The following is an 18,802-nucleotide window of genomic DNA, read 5'->3' as shown; positions in this document are numbered from 1 at the left end:
TTCGCTCACTGGCAGCTTTGGTAGTATACTCCTTGGGGGGGATGTAAATACTGAATTCTTGTGCATTGTAATCAAATTTACTGTCAGGTGACATTCTAACCTAGCCTTCAGATTCATTACATAACATGTATTACAAAAGAAAGTAAATATTTAGGTAACTCAAATGCAGCATGTTCTCATGCATTTTGATTTACCTATTATGATAGGTTATATTCATTTCAACGTAGGTTTATTAAAAAAGTTACTAACATGACAAAAATAAATATCTATGTACTCTCTCAATTTATCACAATACATATAGCAAATGAGACATTAGTTGTTTCTGATAGTAAAGCTTTCCAGGATGTTCTTCTCAGTCCCATGAAGTGTTCCATTTTGTAAATCATTGTATCAATGAATACTTTCAAAACTCTTGTTAAGTAAGAGAGTATTTATGTATGTGTTACAAACAAATATCACAGATGGGGAATCTTTTTGGATATATCACATAATTACATGGAAATGATCATGCAGTTACCTCATTCTAATGGATGTTCCAGCATATGCAAGCAAACAAACACTATAAAAACAATCATTTCTCATTTTGGTATCCTGAAATGTAATAAAATTATACAGAAAAGGTACAGACTTTGTCTTAAACTGAGCTTTTGGGGAGCAGGTCAACAAGAACCTTTTCAGGCTTACATTTTAACAGAATTGGTGAGAAATACCAGTGGATCTTACTGTATATTGTACTGTAATTTCCATTGCTGTGTAAATGTTTTGCTGCTTCCATTGACTGAAAATGAGACACAGGGGACATTTCAAAACAGGGAAAGGTAACTCATATATGACCATGCCTTTTCACCTTTTTTACAGGAAAACGAATATCTTCAGGAATGCCTTGAAGTTGTTCAGCAAGAATTTATGATCTTTAACAGAGAAAAGCAAGTACCAATTTCAGTGTTTCCTTTTTTCTAGAATGAAGTATTATTTAAAAATTCTGTTCTGGGGAGGAGATGACCACTTCTTGCCTCCAGGGATCTAAATTTTGTTGTTTATTACTTGGATTCTTGATGGATTAAGCTGGGTATCTCACATTCCACATGGGAAACAAGGACCGACAATTGGCTCTGCTTGTTGGGGTGTGTTTGTGTGTGATGCCCCATGTAGGATTAATTCCTGCTTTGCAAATTTTTTTGAGTTACATAAAATCTAATGAACATAATAATAAGAATAGTGTTGTTGTAACATTAAAAACCAAATAATATAATCCAGTTTTAATAAATAATCACCACACTCGCAGCTTAGCAAGGGGGCGTGGTGGTATGTGGCCGTAGTGGTTCCTGAGGAGTTCGTGATGTGAGTGTTTCTCACCTAAGTGCACAGGTGAGAAGTGGTCCGCATCCGTAATTGTTCCTAGGAGCTGCTGATTGCCACGACTACCGCGTCCTCTTCATAAATAGAAGTTCGAGTCGGCTAAAGGGAAAAAGAAGAGAACAGGAAAGAACGGGAGGTTGCAGGAGAAGGCATATATGTATGTGTGTATATATATATATATATATGTGTGTATATATATATATATATATATATATATATATATATATATATATATATGTATATACACATATATATATATATATATATTTATATATATATACATATAATTGAATTTCTGTCTGTCCAAGCATCATGTGAAAAACACTATACCAATTTCAAAAAAGCTTGCAGTTATTTCAGGTATATCCTAAATTTGATTGTTTCCACCTATACATTTCTAGAAAAAATGAAGACTGAGACAAACTCATTAAAAGCTATCATTTTCACCGGACCTTTGTACCTTTTAACATCAATATCCCTAGAACACAGCACAATATTGATGTTATTTTTTACTTTAATAAAAACTCAAGATGACTGTGTAACAAAACAACATAAATTTCAGGAGTTTATGTTGACTACAGTAATTGCTGAGGATTTTTAAATATTTTAGTGTTTAAAAAGAACAGGATTTTTACCCTTGCCACTTAATAACTTTTGTTTGAGACAATGAATGATTCCATCAAAAATCTGGGCTCTCTTCCTTGAATGCTCATTTTATGACTAACAAAAAATGTCATATATTCAGTTTTTGTCTATAACAAATAATAATATTTGAGCAAATGACCCATTTGTGATGAGATCCATGTATGATTTGGAATAACTAAGGTTCTTTGAGACTGTGGGAGTGAGGATTGGTGGACAGTTCATGAGGATCCTCAAGGAGGGCATTCGTGCCACTCAGCTCTCATTAGTCTCTCATTAATCTTCATACTGCATGCTCTGTAATGTTTCAATATTATTACTGATCTATGTTTCCAAATGTTATATTTAATAATACAGTTTAATATAACAAAGTGTGCAAGTGTATAATAGGCTCAAAGCACTAAATGTAAAATAATGCTAAAAAAAATTTATTTCATAAGTCTACATAACTACATAAGTAGTTTTTTATTTATTTTATGAACGTAATGTAGACGTTATCACTTTTCCAGCTGTAGTTAAGTAGAACAGCTAATACTTAAATTATTATTTATCATTTTCTTCTTTAAAGGTTGAAGAAAAGACAGGAAGAGCTAAGCCGTTCTGAAAGCCAAGCAGAAATTGAACCTGAAGGTGAAGGTGAAGGTGAAAGTGAAGCTGTAACAGAAGGAGAAGCTGATGTGGAAACTATAGAAGAAACAGAAGCTGAAACCGAAGCAAAAGCATATGTAGAAGACGACCCTGAAGCAGAGAGCTCCACCGTGAACATGTGCACTTCGGTTTGTTCATCAACAAGCAGCAGCTAAAGTCTGATTCTTTACAAGAGGAGTGACAGGCACTCTGAATCTCAGTTATTATCTAATGCTGCTTACACCTTTTTATTTCATGTAGATTCATCCATGATATGCTGTGATGGAAACCACAGCTTTTAATGTGGTTCTGAGAGAAAGTGTTAGCGTGACCTAGAATCTGTGACTTTAACAGCAAGGACATTATAAGATAGGAACCCTGTCAACAGAGTAGCAATGAGTGAAGAAATACAGTACAGTCATGAGCTGTTCTTTTAGGTTTTTATCTGTAACTCTCAGGATACTCTTTGAGAATAAATTACCCTGAAACACCATTCCCTTATTTTGCTTGACGTTACCAGTTTTCTGGTCTTCCTTGTAAAAAAATCTGTTTTTGCATTAGAGGACACTAAGGAAAGCACACATAATCAGATTAGCTAGACCAAGATTATTTTGAAAATATAATAATGTACAATGGCCATTTTTAGCATATTGGCACAATCAGCCTTGATTGCTGTTAATGAAAGGCAGTGAAAAAAGAAAAGCATATTGTGCTTTCCCATATATTGAGGCAGATGCTTCATTAATCCCCTTCGGCTCTTATTGTTGCCTTCATTGTAGTGATACACTGTTTTATCACATCTCACTAAATCAATATTTCTGATTATCTTAGACAAGGGAAATTTAATTACAGCTACCACATGGCCATTTCTGTTTCAAATTACATTGCCTTTGAATATTTAAATAGTTTATAGCATAACAGAATTAAGTAAGAATGATATGTTATATAGTAAAAATGCATGGTAATACTTAATATAGCTGCGCTTTCATTTGATATTAGATCTAATTGGAGCTGAAGGGGTCAGTCATTGAGCATTATAGATGTATACTATTATTATACTGTTAGAGTGATGATGCTGCCTCATAACTCCAAGGACCAGGGTCTGATTTCTGCTTTGGTCACTGCCTATATGGAGATTGCATGTGTTGCTTTTCTCCAAGTTCTTTAGTTCCCTTCCTCCTCCTAAACGGATTTTTAGGTTGACTTGTGACACTAAATTGGCTTGTTGTGGGTATGTGTGCCTTTGATTAACTGCATCCTGTCCAGGGTACGTTAACCCTTATTAACCCAAAAGAGCAGCAGTGTAGAGGTCTTGGGTTTGATTTGTGGCTTAGTCATTGCACATTCATTCCATGTTTACTTGAGTTATCTGGTTGCCCGTCACATCCCAAAGAAGTGCATGTTAGCTAAGTTGACAACTCTGAATTTGCCTCCTCTGAATATTAGAGTTCCCTGTGATGGACTTCATCCAACCTGTGCATGGTTCTTGATTTGCCCCAGATGCCACCTGGATAGGCTATGGCTCAAAAGTATCCTTTACATAACAAAAGGAGATTTGTTAAAAATGGACAAAACCCCAAAGGCATACAGTACTGCTAGTATGTCATTCTATATTTAGATATCACTGCAGAATAGTCTATGTATATGGGTCATGTAAGACACTACTTCTCAGAAAGTAAAATGACATGTTCAATCACATTTCAGTCTGATATAAAGCCTGGACATATCTGAGTTGAAAACATGCATTCCCTTTGTGAACCCTTTGGAATTCTCTGGATTTATAAATTAATTTCTCCAGAAAATGGAATCTGATTTTCAAAAAGTCACAATAATAGACAAACATAATCTGCTTAAAAACAATTCTACTTATTGTCAATACTTACACTATTTAAACTTTGAAGTCCTAGCTGGAGATGAAGGTGAACCCTTGTATGTAGTAACTGATAGGATCTCCTTCAGCAGCAGACGCAGCTCTGCCAAGTGTTTGCTGTAGCTGCACATCCGATATGCACAATGGTTTGGAGAAATTTTAGAGTACTGCTCTTTACAAAGCTGTTTCAGTTCAATGATATTTCTGGGATTGCCACAGTATGTGAGTTAGGTTGAGATCTAGACTCAGCCATTCCAGAACACACATTTTCCTTTGTTCAAGCCTCTCTGTTGTTTATCTGTGTTGTGTTTCAGGTCATTGTCTTTTTGTATCTTCCAGCTTCTGTCAAGTTTCAGGTGACAGACTGCTACTCTGAGAATCTCATTTGAATTTATTGGCACATTTTTGAATTCATCATTGACAGCAAGCCATCAAGGCTGTGAGGCAGCAGAGCAGTCCAAGCCCTGATGCCATCTCTTAACACACTTAACAGTTGGGGTGAGGTTTAGTGTTGGTGTACACTCTTTTTTTTCCTTCCAAACACAGCGATACATGAGTCTGCTAAAGATGTCAGCTTTTTTTGGGATTGTCCACATTCTCTGAGGAGTGTTTTGGAACATCCAGGTGGCCTTTTGCAAAATTGACACATGCCACGGTGTTTTTTTTTTTTTAAAGGACAGTGGTTTGCTCCATGGTGTCTTTCAATAACTACCATTCTTGGTAAGTGTTTAATCTTATAGTAGACACACGAACAGCGAGTTTAGAAAGTTCAAGAGGTTTCTGCACTTCTTTTGCCATTCCCCTGAAGTTCTTTATTGTTCTGTTCAGCATTGCACACTGCACATTTACCATCCCACTCCTAGGAAGATCCGCAACAGTACTGAATTTCCGAAGTGGACAATTTATCTTACTGTGATTTGATGAGCATTGAGGCCTTCAGAAATGCTTTTGTAGCTGCTTCCATCTTAATGTAACACTGTGATTTTCCTCCTAGAGCCTGCTGATTTTGGCTGGGCGTTGTCCATGTGAGCAGATCCTTCTTAAGAAGAGCACACTCTGTTCGTAACCAAACTTTGTGTGCCTTTTTTGTAGAGCAGGGTGCCTCTGCTGTCCACCTTTCATCCCATAACTGAAACACCTAACTCCAGGTATCTTTTTGGAAAGTCAATAGCCTGGAGGGTCAAATGCTTTTTCTATTGTGCGCTGTGTATGTTTAAGTGATGTTTTCAGTACTAACCAGATGAGGTGCGATTTCTTAATGTGTTACTAGATGAAGCAGATTGTGTTTGCCTGTCATTGTGACTTAGTCAAACATCAGACCAAATAGATATGAATATGTAAAGCGGAAACATTTTCCTCATGTCTGTGAGGTGTTTTTTTCCCAGGTACTTCAGTTTTCATCCCATATTACATAAAGAGTGCATTGTAAGTTTGCAGGTATCTCATGACATGAGCAAGTGTTGGGTTGCGTGTCAGTGTAAACTCCAGGCCTGGCTCTTCCCTTGTACCCAATATTGTCTATTGGGAAATTGAATGAGTGGATGACATTCCATGTCAGATGTCCCCAAATAAAGCTTTGCTAGCCCCCCCAGCCCATTAGACAGATGTCTACTCCCAGAAACATGCATGGAAAGGGACCAGAGAGAAGACCAACAATCCCTAGTATTTGAAATGCTTCATCTCAGATTATTTTGTTTTGTATTATTTAGCGTTCATCCCTGCAAGAACTCTAAATCTAGATTTACTAACCCTGCCAGCTGTTTTAAAATGGCATTTAAAATTTTACAGCCAGACTCGCATTGGACTGACAAGTGAACAAAAATTGCTGGTGCCAACTGGACGTCAAACAGAAGATGGTGGAGACAAAAGGAGGAGGTCCTCATTCTGCAGTGGATGAAGTGAAGGTGAAGTAAAATTCTACCCACTCCAGCAGTGACGTTTATCTTGTACCCTAATGCTTGCAGTGTTCAATCTCTCCTGTGGTTCCACTTTGATTTGCAGAGCAGTGAATGACATGGTGTACCAGTGCATGCAAGCAACCGTCCAAGATGTGAAATTCAAATGCAGATCTCAGTCCTTACAGGCTGTTGGTTAATTGTTCCTTATATTGTTTGTTTGTCACCCCTCGTAGATTACCTCTTGGTTGAAAGAGGAGCAATGCCCTTTACTTAATTTTGAATAAATAAAAAACTTTTGTAAGGAAACACTTTGTGATATGTAATCTTATTGTTTCATAGACTACTGGTAGTGATAATTTAGAAGTTACAAAATACAGTATGTGCCTAATATGGTGTAAACATGTTTTCCTTTACCTAATTTTTCTATGTCTTAACATCAAACATCTTCTTGTTAGAATAGCTACATTAACTTTAGTTAAAGAAAATCACTAAATATTTGCTTGTTACCAAAATTAGTTCCTGTTGCCAAGCTGTGCTTAGATATCTTCATATTGCACTGCTCCTATTCAAGAGCTCCTTTGGATTATACACCTATTTATATATATATATCTACTGTATGTATACATATATAATAAGATATATTTGTATGTAAACAAAATTATTGCTTGAAATAATCAGCCGTTTGCTTTTAAGCTATAGTCATAGAAAACAATGAATGTGTCTTTCTGCCAGCAATCAGGGAGAAATTGCATACAGCAGTCGTGTTTGGTGTTGCCATCCTCAGATAGAGACTTCCCTTTGAGATATCAAGGGAATATATTTTAATGTAACATAATTTTGTTATAAAATGGATAGCGCAACTTAAAACTAATCCTCGTTTATTTTGGAATAGTTGCAGAAACATTTAAGGGGATGTGAGCTGCTTATTTCTAGATATTTAGGAACATTCAGCTTGGCAATCCTTGAATTTTAATCCTAAGGACGTTATATGTAAATACAAAAAGCATAACTTTTTTCTCCACAGTTTTATGTGGAAAATTTATTAGTATTTGCTCTGGAAATAAGTACACATATAAAAGACGTATGAAGCTAACTTTTCATACAGTGTTGTTTGAAATTTTTTCAAGTGTGCAGGCACAACTTGTATAGGCAAAAGGCCAAAGCTTTTGTAACATTTACATTGTCATTTCTAACGGAAACCTAGTAAATGTCAGTCTTGTTAACATTATAGACAAAGCATATTTCAGCAGGTGGCTACACCTGCATTTTGAAAGCATTTAATATGAAGGAGTAAAGAAATAAAGAGTGCAACAAGCCTCGTTAGAGATGACCCCACAGTGCAAAGAAATGGAGCCTGGAAATGGCAGTGGTTAACCTGACATTTAGGAAGGGGTTAAATTACCTGAAGGACTGGCTCCGTCAGCCAGACTGACCTGCACATTGTCTGTAGCACCGAATCTTCATTTGAGTGGGCCAGATCCCACACCGCATGCAGCACACTGTCCTAGTTTACCGGGAGGAGCATTCTGTATAGCCATAAAAAGGGAAACTTGCGTATCTGCCTTTGTCAAAAGCCACATACGAACCTAGACTGTTAAAATCTTTCATGTAAAAATGATTTCCTGTACTCCATACAGTTGTTCTTCATTGTGAAAAGCACATTAAGGTTTTCTTAAAGTTTATGTCAGATCTCCCCAGTGTCCTGACTAAAACAGCATGATATTGGTCATGTTTACAGATACTCCTCCTATATGTTATCCTATATTAGTTGATCCCAAATGAATTGTATTGGAGTAGCAGTTCCTCTAACCTGGGAATGGGTAAACGATAAACGACGAGAGCGTGCTAACAGTTTAGCAGTGCAAGGAATGTATGTATTATGGTGTAATTATCTGAGTGTTATTGTTGTTTGTCATTTTTTAATGCATGATCGCTCTAGGCTGTTGAGAAGCAGGGACTGGCATTGCTAAGTAAACTGATGTTGAAATTACAGTATTGTATTTATGTAGCAATGAATGTGAAGTTTTTAATATGTAAACACAATATACACACCTGTATACTCAATGTAAAAATTATATTCATGTTGTAATGAAGAAATAAAGTAGATCTTGTAAAATATTTACAAGTTTAATATTTATTGCATAATACGAAGCTAACAACATCACAGTGTGAAAGTTTCAGAATGAAAACACTAAAGACGCAGCAAATTCGGTTTATGTTACAGTCCTCATCTTTTTAAAACAGACAATGACATCAGCCCATACTTTTTTTGTCCTTTATTTTGCCTTATACAATTTCTCGTATTAGGAATTTTGAGTTTTTGCATACCCCTTGGGGTCAGAGAGCAGGGTCAGCCATTGTACAGCGCTCCTGGAGCAATTGAAGGTTAAGGGCTTTGCTCAAGGGCCCAGCAGAGTAGGATCTATTTTGGCAGTACCGGTAGGAAAGGCAAGCATAGTCACTTAAAAATGTGTCTCTTGCAGCTTAACTGAAACTCGTGTGACCAGCAGTCAGGATGCAGGTAAAACGGTGCCAGCTCCAAAACAAAAAAAAAATGGAAAACAGCAAAAGAAACATTCCTGACAATAAAACAACTCAGGCACCAAAAAACTGAAATGCTATCAAATTAAATTCACCCAAAGTCAACTGACCACTCGTCTCAGCTCCTCTCTCTTCTTTGGCCTTCTCAAGAAAAATGCTACCTTTCTGAAGCTCTGCTTTTTATGTCTCGTGAACCGAAAGAAACTTTCTTTGGACGTTACTGCCAGACTTGGTTGCCCTCACTGGGCGTGTTTTCTTAGCTGTGGAAAGTGAGAGGAGAGCATCAGTGACAGCATCCCCTCTTGTCTGGAAGTGGAACTGCTTACCTCAGCTGAGCTGGTCGGGGAGCCTTCCTGGCGTGGATGTGTGACACTAACATCATGACATCCACTGTTCTAGTGGGGTATAAACCATGAAAACATAATACAGAAATACAAAATATGAGAAAACTCTTTTGGCACGTGTTACTGTTCCACAACTCTCTGCAGATATTTTAGGAACAGAAGGTGCAACTAAACTGAAATGAGAGGCAGACAGACTCACTTGTGACAATTTTTCTTTTAGCCTGAGTAATCCTTCCTTCAGGCGGCACGGTGGCACAGTGGTAGCGCTGCTGCCTTGCAGTTAGGAGACCTGGGTTCACTTCCCGGTCCTCCCTGCGTGGAGTTTGCATGTTCTCCCTGTGTCTGTGTGGGTTTCCTCCAGGTACTCGGGTTTCCTCCCTCAGTCCAAAGACATGCAGGTTAGTTGCATTGGTGATTCTAAATTGTTCCTAGTGTGTGCTTGGTGTGTGTGTGTGTGTGTGTGCTCTGCGGTGGGCTGGCGCCCTGCCCAGGGTTTGTTTCCTGCCTTGCACCCTGTGTAGGCTGCGATTGACTCCAGCAGACCCCCGTGACCCTGTGTTAGGATATAGCGGGTTGCAAAATGACTGACTGACTAATCCTTCCTTCTGATTGCTGTCCACCTGACCTACTTTATGACTCTTTTCTGCCAGAGACAATGACAGAATTAACTCATAGATAGATAGAGTGTATAGGTCAGGATGGAAGGACAAGATCCTGTATTCTTTTTTTCTGTCTGTTTATAGGCCAAGGAAATGTAAGTTAGAGTTCACAGGTGAGTAAACTTATCCCTCCACATTTTTTTTGGTATTGAGGCATCACAGTGATGCTCCATATTGATAGCCGTGTGCACCTCAGTTTTTTCTCACCATTCCAGGTCAAGTCAATTGTCACTTCTCAATTGTCCATGGCTTGTGGCGGTTGAAGGTTGATCAGTCGTGGATTACTGCAAAGTCCAAAATGGAGGAGATAAGCTTTGGCTCCCTATAGGCCTGATATGAAAGTACTATGTATAAAATGGATAAACACTCCATACACAAAAAATGTACTGTAGGTAATGGAAGTCCTATGTAAACTTATATTTTTCTCATGATTTCTAAATTATTGATGAATGTTGTTTAAAAAAAATTGTTGGCATTTTTATGTTCAGCATGCAGTTTGTACATTTGCTTTATTGTTGTGGGTTTTCTCCAGGTACTCAGATTCTTCTCCCACATCCTAAGAATGTCAATCAAAACCCTAAACTGAATTAAGTGAGTTAGAAAGTGGGTGGGTAGTTGAAACCTGCACCCTGCTTATTCTTCCTTTATACCCTAAAACTATATCTGCCCCACAGACTGTTAAGATGTGACAATATTATAGATTGATCCTCTCAATAGTACAGTCCTTCGAAAGACCACCTAACATACTCAAACCTTTTGTCCACGGCTTACTTCCAAGCACATTCTGATGTAGTAACAGCCATTATACCACTTGCAAACATGTCACTAATAGCACAACTGTATATTGTAAAGCATTCAGCTCTCTACACCTGGAAAATGGGGAGACGGCTTGCGAGATGTTTTCAGGGAACACATTCAGGCAGTTAAGTTCAGTGCCTGGTCACATCCACTCATCATAGCATCACTGGGTTCTCAGTTTCTGTTTTTGTGAAGGTTTTTAAAGACACCTTTTGAAGAAAAAATGCAAAGCCAGGGTTGGATCAGAAATTTCTCCAGAACTAAATCACGGACTACCTTTTTAATCTCTTCCTTCATCTTCTATTACAGCAATTTTTGCAAATCTTCTTGCCAGTATATATACTGTATAATCACCATATTTTAATTATTAAACAGAATACTTGGATCTGTGTTTCACTTTTTTAAATTACATTATAGATAAGTGATTGAAATGTGTCTATTCTAAATATGCAAATCTGTCATAGAACGGATAAACATTTTAGAATAATATTATAATAGTCTAAATTCTACATTTAAATTTGGAATACAAACAATTATTGTTAGCATGTTAGATGAGTGATCAAACTACTGTTATACATAAGAAGATTCATTCTGAATATGAAATTTTAGAGAGAGAAGTGTTGCTTAGATTAAAAAAGTTGAACATTTAAAAAACATGTAATTCCAGCTACAGCACTGCCTCACAGTCATAGTGTTGGCAAATTAATGAATAGGAACACAAAATAATCGCAAAGCAAAATAATTTTAGCATTCAGTATAAAATTGACAGTCAGAATCTGCTGGGACATCTGTATTAAAGGATGATGGGAATGAACACAGCAGTAATTTTCCTGCAGAAGTCTGAATAGTGGAAGATTACAGAGGGCAGCAATTCCCACAGCTGGACAGTTCAACAGTTCTGGTGCTCAAGCTATTATGGTTTGAGCTAATTTGTTCATTTTTCTTGCTTTTTGTAATTTTTTTTCTGCCATCTTGTTGTGGGTTTTTGTAGGTTTCATGGGTCAGGGAACATTAGTGCATGGTCATTTTTTATTTAAAATTAAATGACAAGTTAATATAAGTTTTATTGTTTATTTTTAAGTGCGTCATTATACCATTTTGTAGGTTCAAAATTGTGTGATTCTGTTGCTGAGAAGTACTGCACCATTGCTGAGGACTCTCTCCATGAAGGCACTACGCACCACTTTGTGAATTCTCCACTGCATAACTTACCTTAGTGTATCCGGTACAGTAGCTGAGATTCTTGATCTAGTAATCAAACAACTTCAGTCGCAACAATTCTTGTTTTGGCTTCCATACTAGATCTGTGTCTAGAGTTTATGGTTTCTACATGTTGTAGCAGCTCCCCAGCAGATTATTTTGTGGTTTCAAATCTGGACGTTTGGTGGCAGTTTTCCTTGTAATCGTCACTTTCTGGCAGTTCTCATTTTGACTTTAATCATGGTTTTACACTTCGCTTTTGGCTATGGCCCCTCTGGTTTAAGCATTCATCCCTTAAACAACTTACTCCCTTACTCAAGGTTTTGAATGTCATCTAATTTTAGATTGATAGCTGTTCCTCCCTTGACTCTATTACTAGTTTTACATCTCGTTTTGGTCTAATTTTTTTTTTTTGACTGTCAATTTCATGTTCAGGATTTGTGATGGGACATCTTTTTATAGCTGACTTCTGGCTCTTCTCATTTTGGCTACATCCATACTTTGGCACTTTGGTTTTGACAATAGTTTATCTGTTGTTCTGTATCAACCCTCACTACAGTTTCCCTAATAAATGCACATGTTCCTGTGAGGCTACTTCAGCCCTGCGGGTGGAGAATTTCGCTCATGACAGAAGGAAATTTGGGAGAGTTTGCCTGGAACTAAAAATGTGGGTGGGGGTTGCCTGTGTTGTGGTCCAGTAGAGTAAATTGGATAAAGTGACTCGCCAAGGGGCCAACACCTGTGGGGGATGAAATATCAACATGTGATAAAACTTTTTACAAATTTAAGATAATACTCTTTTGATACAATAAACAATTAAACCACAATTTCCCACCCCCACTACCATGTTAGAGGTTTCTGGCAGAGCCCAAGAAATAACTTTCTCTTAGACTGATACAGCACACTAATGAAAACAAAAAGTAAGCAAGGGTAATAATATAAAGGAAAAGCCAGCAATGTAACATTAATAAAAAAGCAGAAATTATATAAATGCTGTATATAAAAGAATAAGAAGGAGTGCAAAGCTAGGTAACACATTGAATACTGATTGAACTTCATGGAAGTCTACAGAGAAAAACTTTTAAAATTTCACAAAAATCATGTGGATTTACGTCGTTTACGATGCCAACCTTCAATGCCAATTCAGTTAACAAAGGTCTTAATACTGCCATAGATAGATAGATAGATACTTTATTAATCCCAAGGGGAAATTCACATACTCCAGCAGCAAAATACTGATAAAGAACAATAATAAATTATAGAGGGATAGAAATGAAATTATAACAGACAGACAATAATTTTGTATAATATTAACGTTTACCCCGGTGAACTTAAGAGATGCATAGTGTGGGGGAGGAACGCTCTCCTCGGTCTGTCAGTGGAGCAGGACAGTGACAGCAGTCTGTCGCTGAAGCTGCTCCTCTGCCTGGAGATGATACTGTTCAGTGGATGCAGTGGATTCTCCATGATTGATAGGAGCCTGCTCAGCGCCTGTCGCTCTGCCACAGATGTCAAACTGTCCAGCTTCATTCCTACAATAGAGCCTGCCTTCCTCACCAGTTTGTCCAGGCGTGAGGTGTCCCTCTTCCTTATGCTGCCTCCCCAGCACACCACCGCATAGAAGAGGGCGCTCGTTACAACCGTCTAATAGAACATCTGAAGCATCTTATTGCAGATGTTCAAGGACACCAGCCTTCTAAGGAAGTATAATTGGCTCTGACCTTTCTTGCACAGAGCATCAGTATTGGCAGTCCAGTCCAATTTATCATCCAGCTGAACTCCCAAGTATTTATAGGTCTGCACCCTCTGCACACAGTCACTTCTGATGATCATGGGGTCCATGAGGGGCCTGGGCCTCCTAAAATCCACCACCAGCTCCTTGGTTTTGCTGGTGTTAAGATGTAAGTGGTTTGAGTCGCACCATTTAACAAAGTCTTTGGTTAGCTTCCTGTACTCCTCCTCCTGCCCACTCCTGATGCAGCCCACAATAGCAGTGTCATCTGCAAACTTTTGCACGTGGGAGGACTCCGAGTTGTATTGGAAGTCTGATGTATATAAGCTAAACAGGACCGGAGAAAGTACAGTCCCCTGCAGCGCTCCTGTGTTGCTGACCACAATGTCAGACCTGCAGTTCCCGAGAAGCACATACTGAAGTCTGTCTGTAAGATAATCCACAATCCATGCCACCAGGTGTGAGTCTACTCCCATTTCAGTCAGCTTGTCTCTAAGGAGCAGAGGTTGGATGGTGTTGAAGGCGCTAGAGAAGTCCAAAAACATAATTCTTACAGCACCACTGCCTCTGTCCAAGTGGGAGAGGGATCGGTGTAGCATATAGATGATGGCATCCTCTGCTCCCACCTTCTCCTGGTATGCGAACTGCAGAGGGTCGAGAGCATGGCAGACCTGTGGCCTCAGGTGGTGAAGCAGCAGCCGCTCCATGGTCTTCATCACATGTGATGTCAGAGCGACAGGCCGGAAGTCATTCAGCTCACTAGGACGTGATACCTTTGGGACTGGGGTGATACAAGATGTTTTCCAAAGCCTCAGGACTCTTCCCCTGTTCCAGGCTCAGGCTGAAGATGCGCTGTAGAGGACTCCCCAACGTACAGGCCTTCAGCAGTCGTGGTGAAACTCTATCTTGACCTGCTGCTTTGCTGGCACGAAGTCTCCTCAGCTCTCTGCTTACCTGGGCTGCTGTAACTGTGGGTGGGGATGTCTCACCTATGCTGGTATCAGCAGAAGGATGGTTGGAGGATGCAGTACTCCGAGGTGAGAGTGGGTTAGGGTGATCAAACCTATTAAAGAAGTTGTTCATTTGGTTTGCTCTCTCCACGTCTGTCTCGATGGTGGCACCCTGCTTCGAGCTGCAGCCAGTGATGATCTTCATCCCATCCCACACTTCCTTCATGCTGTTATTCTGCAACTTCTGCTCCAGCTTTCTCCTGTACTGCTCTTTTGCCGCCCTGAGCTGGACTCAGAGTTCCTTCTGCACGTGCTTGAGCTCATGCTGATCACCGCCTTTAAAAGCCCTTTTCTTCTGGTTCAAAAGGCCCTTGATGTCAGTCGTAATCCATGGCTTGTTGTTAGCATAGCAGAGTACTGTTCTTACTGGAACTACAATGTCCATACAGAAGTTGATGTAATCAGTTGTGCAGTCAACAACCTCTTCAATGTTCTCACTATGTGACCCCAGCAGGATATCCCAGTCTGTAGTTCCAAAGCAGTCTCTCAGAGCCTGCTCTGCCTCAGGGGACCACTTCCTGAATGATTGTGTGGTTGTAGGTAGCTCCCTCACTCTTGGTTTGTAGTGAGGCTGAAGCAGAACCAGGTTATGATCTGCTTTCCCAAGCGCAGGCAGCGGGGTGGCGCTGTATGCGTCTTTAATGTTTGCATACAGTAGGACAATAGTCCTGTTTCCCTAGGTGTTACAATCCACATACTGGGAGAATGCAGGTAATGTTTTGTCCACCGTCACATGGTTAAAGTCTCCGGCTATTAGCACAAGCACCTCGGGGTGCTGTGTTTGTAACTTATCAACAGCAGAATGGATGATGTCACCCGCTATCTCCACATCCGCCCGAGGAGAGATGTAAACAATAACAACAATCACGTGTCCAAACTCTCTGTGCAAGTAATAGGGACGCAGACTTACGGCCAACAGTTCGATGTCCCTGCAGCAAGTGGAGATTTTAGTTTTTATATGTCCAGAGTTGGACCATCTTGTGCTGACATAGAGAGCGAGTCCTCCTCCTTTCTGCTTCCCGCAGGTATTTGCGTCTCTGTCCGATCTAACTGTGCTAAATCCGGGTAGCTCCACGTTAACATCTGGGATGGTAGTTGTTAGCCACGTTTCACTAAAACACAGCAAATTGCATTCTCTGTAAGTCCTGACATTTTTCACCAGCGCAGCCAATTTGTCGATCTTATTTGGTAGTGAGTTCACATTTCCCAGGATCACAGAAGGCACCAAAGGTTTGTAGCGCCACTTTCTTGCTAGATGTTTAGCTTTTAGCTTAGCGCCAGCTCTGCTGCCACAATACCGCCTTCTTACCTCATCAGGTAAATAGGGAAACACACCGACACGGGCATTTGTTCTCAGCACTTGGAAGCTGACTACTTGAATAGATAAGTCTCAGCGTGTAAAAATCCATGTCCAAGTGGTAAAAAAAAGTGCCCAGGGAATGAGTCCACATAAAGAAAGTGGTAGGAGTTATCAGAGAAATAGAGAAAAAAGGTAGAAAGATAAAGTCATACACGGAGCTGCTGGAATGGCTGCCACTCGTGGCGCCGGAGTTTAACTTTACTATGTTACTATTACATTACTATTACTACATTTAACATTCTCGACTATCTGCATTTGGTTGAAAATTTAGATGGCCCTGGGGATCCGGGAATGTCTGAAACATCTTGTGTAGGTCTTTACAGTGACTGCAGTCCCTGAAGTTAAATGCTGCATGTAACTGGTGGCTGTCATCAGCTGAGATGATTTCCAGTTTCTTCATCCTTACCCACTGACACATGCATCTCAAGTCATACACATCATCACCAGTTCTCTCGGGAGCCTGTCTGGTAACCTGGTGAGGCTTTTTTAAAATTCTGATCTGTGGGTCACTAAACCAAATAATGGAGCTGAAAGTGTTGACAGACGGGATCAGGCAGCAATAAAAAAGGAATCAGATCCTTTGTCCACTTCAAATAGTCTGAGTGCACAGAGGACGCATAAGCAGTAATTGCATTTGGAATAGATATGCTTTAATGAATATTCCAATTTAAATTATCAGTGTGACTTCCTATATATTTATATTCTCTTGCTAGCTGAAGGTACAGATTTCTGTCTTTCTGAAAGTCAAATATCATTTCTTTGGTCTTTCTGAAATTCGAGAGAGATAATTATTGCACCAACCCACTAAAAGGTGCACTTGATTTAAGCAATGACTTTCATCGTCCCTAGTGTTCTATTACCATAATGTCATTGGCATACTTGATAATGGAACAATGATAACTACTCTTTCTCAGGTCAGTGAGATGGAGTGTAAATAGTAAAGGACAGACAACACACAACCTTGAGGAGCCCTTGTGAATGACTGACTGCCCTTTGAAAAAGTGGTATGTGTTATATTTATCTGCAGACGATTTAAAGAAAACCCTGAGTTCATGCTGTGATAGACAGATTAACATTCATGTTGGTCACTTTATCAGTTAGCACAGGGGCTCGATGGAGAGAAGTAAATCCAATGCGGAAGTAAAAGGTCTTATGTAGAAGCCAGGCTTATCAAGGTAAGAGTACATATTGTTATACATAACAAGTTTTTGTGTCTTTTCTGTATTTTGCACTGTTCTTTACCTGAGGATTGAATTTCTGAGGTTTATTTTCTAATTTGATTTAATTTTACCAAATGTATTTTTGTTGATTTCTTGTTTTTCTTCACATGATGCAGAGTTAGAAGCTTCGCATGACCATATTCATCGCACCAACGTCATCATGAGAGTGTCATTATAAATTCCCTTCCCAGGCTCATACTTTTCTTATTTTTCCCTTAGGATTAATTTATTTTTCATTTGCATACTGTATGCATATTATTGATTTTTTGAAATGGTTCATCATTAATTTTATTTCTATTCCCCTGTAAACCGAAGAATAGTTACTTGATATTGTGATTTGTGAGACGGATTATGTTTAGCATACATACATGAAACTGAAGGAAGGACAGGGACCTTAAGAGATTAGAACAGATGCACTGCTGACAGATAGTCAAAAAAATGTATGATGATGAGGTCTTTGAAGAGCGCAGTCCATATTTATCTGAATATAAATAGTTACCCATATTTGTCACAAATAGCTCACTGAATACACTGAATGTGTGGATATTTAGGCTTGTTAGGGAACCTCTAGCCAGGAGCCCGTCTACACAGATGTGACGTTGACTTTGTGCCAAGGAGGAACCGAACAATAATTGCACTGTTCCAATCGCTTCTCTTCAGCTGTTTTTCTATGTATAAATATTATACAGTGATCCCTCGCTATATCGCGCTTCGACTTTCCCGGCTTCACCCTATTGCGCATTTTAAATGTAAGCATATCTAAATATACTATATATCACAGATTTTTCGCTGGTTCTGCTGACAATGGGTCTTTCAATTTATGTTACATGCTTCCTTAGATTGTTTGCCCAGTTGATTTCATACAAGAGACGCTATTGGCAGATGGCTGAGAAGCTACCCAATCAGAGCACATATTACATATTAAATAAAACTCCTCAATGATAAATAATAATAATATACGATATGCTTCCCACTCGGTCTTTGCATAGTTGAAAGCCCGAACAGCACGTATTGATTTTTTGATTGTTTGTTTTTCTCTCTGTCTCTAACTCTGACACTCTGCTCCTGACGCACACTCCTTTGAAGAGAAGATATGTTTCCATTCTTTTAATTGTGAGAAACAACTGTCATCTCTGTCTTGTCATGGAGCACAGTTTAAACTTTTGACTAAAGGGTGTTATTTCATGTCTAGAGGGCTCTAATAATGTTAAAAACGTATTTAGAAGGTCGTAAACAGGTTTTCTATGCTCTAACTGCGAAAATATTCGATTTATAAATAAAGAATCCTACTTTGCGGAAATTCATTTATCCCGGTAGAGTCTGAAACGGATTAACCGCGATAAACGAGAGTTTACTGTACTACAACGTATATTTGGAGGAAAAGCTAGTGAAGGTTAAATATAGCCTTTCTTTTGTACCATACTTCTCCTGCCTTCATATTTCCATCATGGTTACAGAAGGAGTATATATATATATATATATATATATATATATATATATATATATATATATACAGGTTCAAGTTATGTGCTGCATTTCTGA

The 18,802-nt window shown here is 38.9% G+C and overlaps 1 protein-coding gene across 3 annotated transcripts in view; it reads left to right on the top strand.

Annotated features, from left to right (window-relative positions):
• LOC120540031 (serine/threonine-protein kinase 32C) overlaps nt 1-3,129 on the top strand; it is a 422,829-nt gene extending 419,700 nt beyond the window's left edge. For all 3 annotated transcript variants that reach the window (XM_039770492.1, XM_039770484.1, XM_039770499.1), the window contains 2 exons: nt 859-926; nt 2,570-3,129. In XM_039770492.1, coding sequence (XP_039626426.1) covers nt 859-926; nt 2,570-2,804 — 303 coding nt within the window. In that variant the 3' untranslated portion in view covers nt 2,805-3,129. The remainder of the gene's footprint in view (nt 1-858; nt 927-2,569) is intronic.
• The last annotated feature ends 15,673 nt before the right edge of the window (nt 3,130-18,802 follow it).

The sequence above is a fragment of the Polypterus senegalus genome, chromosome 1 (genome assembly GCF_016835505.1).
Source record: "Polypterus senegalus isolate Bchr_013 chromosome 1, ASM1683550v1, whole genome shotgun sequence".
Classification (NCBI taxonomy): Eukaryota; Metazoa; Chordata; class Cladistia; order Polypteriformes; family Polypteridae; genus Polypterus; species Polypterus senegalus.
Note: the sequence above shows the minus strand (reverse complement) of the source record. Positions and strands in the feature narration are given on the sequence as shown.